Source organism: Centroberyx affinis, unplaced genomic scaffold, assembly GCF_046629955.1.
Source record: "Centroberyx affinis isolate AG114_WGS23_722 - 3 ecotype Tasmania unplaced genomic scaffold, CSIRO-AGI_Caff_v1 ptg007140l_1, whole genome shotgun sequence".
Classification (NCBI taxonomy): domain Eukaryota; kingdom Metazoa; phylum Chordata; class Actinopteri; order Beryciformes; family Berycidae; genus Centroberyx; species Centroberyx affinis.
Genome location: NW_027283618.1, coordinates 126,927 through 135,084, shown reverse-complemented (window position 1 = coordinate 135,084; position 8,158 = coordinate 126,927). Strand labels below are relative to the sequence as shown.

General features: G+C 44.0%; 2 protein-coding genes across 2 annotated transcripts; both read right to left on the bottom strand.

The window, feature by feature from the left end:
- Positions 1-318: 318 nt before the first annotated feature.
- neff2 (neuronal intermediate filament family member 2) lies at positions 319-2,727 on the bottom strand. The gene is made up of 3 exons (XM_071513418.1): positions 1,720-2,727; positions 611-735; positions 319-379 (listed from the first exon to the last, which is right to left on the bottom strand). The coding sequence occupies exons 1-3, from the start codon at positions 2,725-2,727 to the stop codon at positions 319-321; spliced, it is 1,194 nt and encodes a 397-aa protein (XP_071369519.1).
- A 3,259-nt stretch (positions 2,728-5,986) lies between these two features.
- On the bottom strand, positions 5,987-7,795 carry LOC139639337 (nanos homolog 1-like). The gene has a single exon (XM_071513421.1). It carries the CDS (start codon positions 7,697-7,699, stop codon positions 7,019-7,021), a length of 681 nt encoding a protein of 226 aa, XP_071369522.1. The 5' UTR covers positions 7,700-7,795; the 3' UTR covers positions 5,987-7,018.
- Positions 7,796-8,158: the final 363 nt, after the last annotated feature.

Below are 8,158 nucleotides of genomic sequence, written 5' to 3'. Positions count from 1 at the left end.
GCATTTTACAGTTTGCCATCTTCTTGATGTATGGTGTCAGAACGTGTGTAGAAGAAGGGGGACTTCCTGGTGGACCTCTTGTATAGAACAAGGGCGCATCTGTCTTAGGACGAATGAGCTTTGGTTTGAGGTTTGGGTCGGGTCGGGAGGGGTAAACAAGGTTTTGGGGAGTATTAGGGGGCAAGAGATGAGAGAGGGTAGAATGTAAAAAAGTTGAGGCATTGGAGGGGTTAGAGGAGATGAGAAGGTCTGGGAAGGGAGGAAGGGGTGTGAAGTATTCAGGTTTATGCCAGACTAGTGGCATTTAGGTTTTAGATCTTAGTTTAGGGCGGGTAGAGACGGGTAGGCCAGCCGAAACTCTTCCCCCTCCAGCAGTTTCCTGAAAAGAAAAAGAAAACACAACATACTACAGTTAAGTCTTATAACGCATGTAGAAGGGTGACAAAATACAAATGATATAGATATAAAACAAGCTCTTATAAAAACATCTCGTCTCTGAGAAAGAGGCAAAAAAAAAATCAAGGTGACAAATGGAAGTACAGCTGATTTGGTTAACAAAGAGTACATGACAGTTGGAATTATGCATTGGATATATTTAATTAAAGATTACCTGTACGCGGCTATTTCAATGTCCAGGGCCATCTTCACATTGAGAAGGTCTTGGTACTCTCTCAGGTAGCGCGCCATCTCCTGCTTGGCTTCAGAGATATCCCTCTCCAGTTCACTTATCCTCATCTATGAAAGCAAAAACAAAAAAAATCATTGCCCATTTGTCATCAAATATCACAGTTACGGATGCTAAAAATAACTAGGACTGGTATAAAGGTATTAGGCACAGAAATATAAGACATGAAACATGAGTATTGAGTTTTGCTTCAAAATGTGATATCCACCATTTGGAAAACGGTGACATCTAGTCTAACAAAATGACTAAAAGCTTTTTAGTTGTTAAGCAAAATTATAACAAAAGGTGGTATTTTGTAAATGATAGGAAGAAACGTAAGTCTTTAGTTGACCAAATGAGACCACCTTTACAAGTCAATTCTTAATATTTTCAAAATATTAAATGATGAACTTGAAGTAATGTGTTTTTTCTAATGAATATATACTGTAGCACTTTGGAAATCGCATTTGTGTTTGTTGTGTTCTCGCAGTTGATTCACAGACAGTAACCTTGCGGACTATCACCTCTGCTGTGAGCTTCCTGTCATGTCCTGCTGAGCGCTAGAGCAGTGTGTGTGTGTGTGTGTGTGTGTGTGTGTGTGTGTGTGTGTGTGTGTGTGTGGAAGGGGTGGGGGGGAGGGTCAGCTACTGCAGAGAATATTTTACATGTCGTCTCATAGCAAAAAAAGAGCCTGCTGTGTTCTCAGAAGGTTTCCCACTGCGCTTACTGTTCCTCCGCTTTCTGCTTGAAGAGTCTTTTCTTTTTAATTCAGAGCGGTAATTGTTAATGTTTTCAGTCACATTAGCTAAAGTATATTCTGGTTAGTCGTCCCTTCTCAGATATCTGTGTCCAACCTTTAGGCCAAACAAGTTTATAGGCTACATTATGCACTCTAAAAAAAATTTTTTTAAAAATCACTGCCTGAATGCATGTCTACACTTGTGACGTCATGGTTTTGAATCTGAATCACAGCCTTTGTCACATCTTTTCATCTTTCATCTTTCCTGCCCTAATCTTCATGCATACCAGACCAGGATCCAGAACCCGTCATTCACCTGGTACTTTGCCACCTCTTTCCCCTGCGTCTCCTCCAGCTCCTCCAGTTGTTTATGCAGGGAGTCGATGACGTTCCGGAGGGCCTCGATCTCCGAGGATCGGGACTGAAGCAGCCTCCGGTACTCCATGGTCTCCTCCCGGATGGCGTGCACCGCCTCATTGTTTTTGCTGGCCATCTCCGCCACACTCGCGAACTTGTTCTTGTACCAGTCCTCGGCGGCTTGCATGTTCTTGTTTGCCAGCCGCTCGTACTGCGACCGGATGTCTCGGAGGGCGGCGGAGAGGTCGGGCCGGGACACCTCCACATCCACGCTGATGTTGGCCATCTGCAGCTGGGCCTGCAGCTCCGTTTGCTCCTCTGCGAAGACTTTCTTCAGGAACACGATCTCCTCAGACAGGGAGACCACGCTGGCCTCGGCGTCGCAGTTGGACACCGTGGCCCTGCTGGCCTCCTCTCTGGCCCTCTGCAGCGCCTCCTCGGCATCCAGCCGCAGCCTGGCCTCGTCCTCGTAGCGCTCCTTCAGCTGCTCGTACACGTCACGCAGGTAGTCCCTCTCCGCCTCCATCCGCATCTTCTCCCCGCTCTCTGAGTCGATCATGGCCCTCAGACTCCGCGCCTCCCCCTCGTAGAGCGCCTGCAGGCGGGACGGATCGCTCTGCCGCCTCCTCAGCGCCTCCAGCTCGGCCAGCAGGGCTCGGTTCTGCAGCTCCAGGTGCCTCACCTTCTCGATGTAGGTGGCGAAGCGGTCGTTCAGATCCACCAGCTGCTCCCTCTCCTGGGAACGCAGGCCCAGCAGCTCTGTGTTGAGGGAGCTGGCCTGAGCCAGGTCCATCCGCTCAGAGCCGTCCGGCAGCGGAGAGGAGCCCAGCCTCAGGATCCTCTTCCCGGACGGAGGAGCTCGGGGAGAAGAGTAGAGGGAGGAAGACATGGAGGATTTGGTAGTGGACCGGGAGCCTCTGTAGCTGTCCCAAGGACGGCGGTAGGAGATGTAGGAATCGTAGCTCATGATGAATTTTTTGTTGGTGGGTTTTTTTGTTTGTTTAAGAAAAGGATGTGGATGTTTTAGTTTCAGAAGGTTTTTTTTTTTATGTCCCCCTTGTTCTGCACACCATCGGTGAGGATGAGCGGGCGTTTTTGCACTGCACCAGCTCAGTGATGCTGCAGATCCCTGCCTTTTATACAGTGAGGCTGCCCCCCCGACGTCACCCCCCCCCAACACAGAGAAACATCAGTGCTGTCAGCATCCGCTCAGCCAATAGCAGACTGCTGCAGTGAAGAGAGGGGAGGTTGGTTTTCAGACTCACTCTCAGCCGTGGCAAGCAGAGTAGATGTGGTAGAGCAGTTTTTTTTATCTGCTCTATTAATAGCACGGCAAATAATTACAATTCCATTCAGACTATGCATTTCTAGGAGCATATTTTGCTTCACTTGAAACCCTCCATACGTGTCCAGATGTGTTTTTCAAGCAAACCCAGATCATGAACGGATCCATCAAAGTGAGAAAAAACTGGGGCAAACCTTGTGACAGATGACTTGAAACAAGGTCTTTTCCTCAGCCCAGTCAGAGAGAATCGATAGATGATGCATAATGAAAGAGCGAGGGAGCATTTATTTATAAGACCCAGTCATACTCAAAGGTTTTAATTCTCTAAAAAGCAATAAATTCATTAGTGCATAGATTGCACAGTGCTCAGGTAGATTTATGTGATAGATTTGTGTCTATTGATTTGTCTGAATACTAATACGAGGTATGGTTTCAACCTATAACCTTTAACTTTATAGCCTACATACAAAAATCAAGACCTTTTCCTTGGAACTGGACATTAGACAGACACATTTGAAAGTCCTCTAGTTGTCACTTCACCCCCAGCTAAAACAAGAAACAAATATTTTCCTTTTCAATCATCTCCTTTCTTCATTGTTGTCTGTATTGCTATAAATGTCCCTTGGTAGATACACCGTTCTCTGATGCCCTGCAAAAACTGCAACTGTTTGTGCTCGCAGTGTCCCATCTATTTAGGCGTATCTATTTAATCTATTTAGAGAGCAAATTGATGAGTCACTGATGTTCTTCAGCTGTCCTGACAGAGTGTGGGAGACACTCTGCATGGGCATCGACACAGACACCGCTGAGGAGGAAACTGCTATCTGTATCTGCTGACACAGACAAACACACCTACTGTTTAGGATCCAGACTGAACAGAACCTGCAAATCATCATTAGTATTTGTTAAAAAAAAAAAAATAGGCATTAAGCTGATGCTCTTATCCTAGACAAGTAAGGAAGGACTTCAGTGTTTTGTTCAAGGATACTTCACAAGGACACATGGATGGTGACAGACACATTGGCTGTTGCAGGGTTTCGAACTTGTGAGATTTTCTCTAAGCAGGATCTATTTCCTTGCTGCACTGCCAGCAGTCACTATCTGACCCTTTATACTGTGCATCTGCTCCGTCAAATATCCATCCAGTCAAATGGAATAGCTTTAGTCAGTATCAAATAGCTTAAAGGGGCAATAAGTTCGATTTTTGCTGTCCCATAGCACAAAGTGACCACAATATATCTGCAGGGGGCTGATTGGGTTGTACCAATGACTCACTGATTACTTGGCCAGTGATTTCTGGCCTCAAAACTCACTTTCTGGTCCATACTTTTTAGAGTAAAAACTGGTTTTGGTGTTTTGGAGCAAAAACTCCTGGCATTAAAATTTCAAGACACTCCCAATCCCCCCCCCCCCCCCCCCAACACTTATTGGCATTTTCATGGAGGATGGTTTTACAATAGAGCAAATGGCATCACAAGACATTTCAGCTATGAAGGCTAAATGCCTCGTTCTCAAGCCAAGAAAGCAAATGCCAAAGCAGTGTTACTATCACAGTATTCTGCATGGTGATACATCACCTCTTCACTACATGTTTCTGTTGGATCTCTGCTCTAATTGGCTACGTTATTCGACTTTATTGTGAAAATGTGACTTTCTGGGGCATCCTGGTGGCTCAGTGGGCTAAGGCACGTACCATGTCAAGCCCTTTGAGACATGCTTGTGATATACTGTATATAACTTGAATTGTCTTGACCATGTAAACGCAACATCCTGGGTTCAGATCCGGCCCAGGACCTTTATCACATGTCCACCACCTCTCCTCTCCAACCCAGTCTTTGCTGTCCTATCTCCACTTTGACCTGTCTAATAAAGGTGAAAATGCCAAAAATATAACTCTTAGAAAATATGACTTAATTGTTTGTGTCAATTACAGGCCAGAGACTTGTGTAGGAGGAGACAAGTTGTATCAATGTTGTTGCAATTCCTACTGGTTACCAATAGGGGCTGATAAAGGTCAAAGATCACCTAACCTTTAAGCAAATTATACTAAATGTTACTCAATGCGTAACTATTGAAGATAACTGAGATAGAAATTGCTAATGCAAATTTGTTTGAGAATGCAAATTTACTGTTAAACTACAAATGTATCTACATGCAAACATGCAGGGGCTTTGGGGCCCTTGTCCCTTGTGAGGCATTTAGAGCAACATGATTTCAGTCCTGCTGTCAGTAACCAGACAGGTGGGGTTTAACACACTGGAACAGTTCAGATGGTGTCCGGTATGTTTCCAATCTCAGAGTCTCTAAAAGTCTCTAAAACTGACTTTCAAAGACTTTGATTCCCTGCCTTTTATTCTACTCACTGTATAGTCTTATGTGGCAAAAGCCCATCCATCTGGTGCCTTTTTAAACCAAACCATAAAACTATTTACTATGAAATAGCCTACCCCTTGTCTCTTTGGTTCCTCAACACTTAATTATCAGTCTGTTCATGGTGAAATATTAAGTGTGCAAAATGAATTGCAATAAGCTCAGTTTAAATTTTTTGTACACTGCATTAAATTGGATACTATGTTTTATCTGTAACCCAGCGCTGAAATGTCTTATTTGTGACAGCATACCCACATGAATAAGATAAAGACAATAGAAAGCTTTAAATAGATTGTCTCAAGAGACATTGTCATGGAGAGTTTTGAGCACGAGGTGGCGCTGTCGCATCGTATGACTGTAAAGATTGCAGACGTCTTCAGATGAAACAGTTTAGGGGAAATGCTTTTCAGTTATGTTTTCATGTATGCATTTCAACTAAGTTAGTAGATTTTTTTTCTTCTAGTGATTTATGGGATATGAAGTTTTCATTTTGCAGCTTCACACGTTAGTATGAAAAATCTGGTGTAGTCCCATAGTCAAAGCAAATGCAAATAACATGTTTATTCAGAGGCCATATACAGTGAATATATTTCCCAATGATACATAAGGTAAAAATAAGTACATAAAACATTTCTATTGACGGATAAAGACTTTGGAATGTCAGGCTTTTCATATCTAAAATTATTCACCCCTTTATTACATTTACAGAAATTGCAAATATACACATTCCCACGTGAAATATGAGCGTCGAAAACCAAGTTAGTCTGTAGGCAACTGTGTTACTGAATTCATGACGGTGAGTAGTAGCCTGGACCTACTTTAACAACAGTGCAGGTCTAACTGTATCTCAGATCTTTTACATTCAGGCGAAATCTGTAAAATTCTGTAAAATACTATCGAGAAGAAAGCACATAAAGAATAGAAGACATCCAACATATAAACAATACAGAAATTACTTTTTAGGCTAAGTTTCATTACAAAAAATGTACTCCTTTGGTAGAAAACATTTATCTCAGAAAAAATGTGCTCGATATAAAGAAGTATATCTTGCATCTTGCACGGCCTATGACACTTCTTTACATCCATAAGCCAATGAACTGTGGGACTAACATTCACTTCATATTAGGAACGCTGCATATTCATTTACGTTGGCATCTGACGAACCAAAAGCTGCCCGCTGACATGCACAACCTGGGCTGCTTTTACTGGCACTGCGCTTTGAAACGCAACGACTTCTGATTACAGTATGAAAGTGGTCATTCACATGTCGATCTATACAGTACTTTGGTTCATTTGTTAAGTTATGGAGCAACATTTATGATCACCAAGTCCTTAGTGATGCTAAGGGGAAACCTACTGCGCGCAATGCGTCCAAGTGTAAACTATGTGCCCATAGAATTACAAGATAGACGAAAACATTACAAATGAAACAGTGACACATACAAAAAATTAAACTCAATAAAAATCTTATTTTCTTAAAATCTTTTTAAGACTCTTTCCAGACTTGTCGTGTGCATGAATTGGGGCAAAATTACTGCCAAACACAATAGTAATTTTAGACAGTGCAATCTCAAATCAACTAAAACTTCACTCATTTCCTTGCTTAGAATATTTTCAGCCTTTTGCCAATGGCTCTGCCCCCCTTCGCCACTCTTTGGCTCGGCTGGTCTTTAGAAAGCGGGCAGTACTTGATGGTGTGCGCATTGTCTCCGTTGGCACTGCAGAGCGGGCAGGTGTAAGCCCGGAGGATGGGGCACAGGACTCTGCCGTCCGCGGTCTTCAGGATGTGAGAGCCGTAAACCTCCTCCGGTGCCCCGTTATTCCGACAGAAGACGCACACCTTCGGCTCCGGCTTACCCCTCTGAGTCTGTTTGCGCCTTCTGTCCATGGAGAGCAGGTCGAGGCCACCAAAGCTTCCCCTGTAGGCGGGTGAATCTCTGTCTGCCAGCGGTGAATCACCAGAAAGATGCTCATACGGCCTGAGAAGCGAGATGCGCTCCTTGAGATCATAGATGGAGATCGGCGGGGAGCTCGGCGGCGCGCAGCAGCAGTCCAAGTGTCCGTCACTGTCCCCGCCGTGCCCAATTACGCAGGAGCATTCCGGGGAATCGTCCAAACCCAGGGTCGCTTTGAGAGACTCTGTTATAGAGTTGGGGCTCAGGGACGGGCTGTGGATCTTATTTTTGGCGACAAGTGTCGACAGACCGAGGTAATCGTTCCAAAAATTGAAGGTGTAATCATACGGAGACCGCGCGTCCAAGTAGCTGTGGTCTAAAAAATCCATCCTTCAGACTTGGAGAGCTGAGCGTCCACAGAAGTGAAATCTGGTTTTGGATAGTGTGTTTTTCAGCATGGGTCTGCAGGTGATCCGCTCTCTCCTCTTGCTCGGTCTTGTATGCAGAGCATTCAGCACAGAGCCGCTGATAAATTCTCCTGGAATAAAAAAGGGGGGCGTGGTTTGGTTCAAGTTGATTATCTCTCTGGCCCCAGAGGAGGCTGCTGAGCCAGAGCAGGGACTTATTGAGCTGGGAAAATGTTTTTTTCCCTCCCAGAATATGACTCTATCACTGAAAGAGTTGTGGATGTTTAGGAGTGAATTATTAATCCTGCCTGATATCATCTCGTATCATGGTTATTTTTTTAGGTTGTGTTTTGTTAAATGTCATTTTCCAATAGAAGGAGCTAACTTGGAGAGTTAAAGTAATAATCTGCAACATTTTCATATAAATAAATGTCTGTTTTG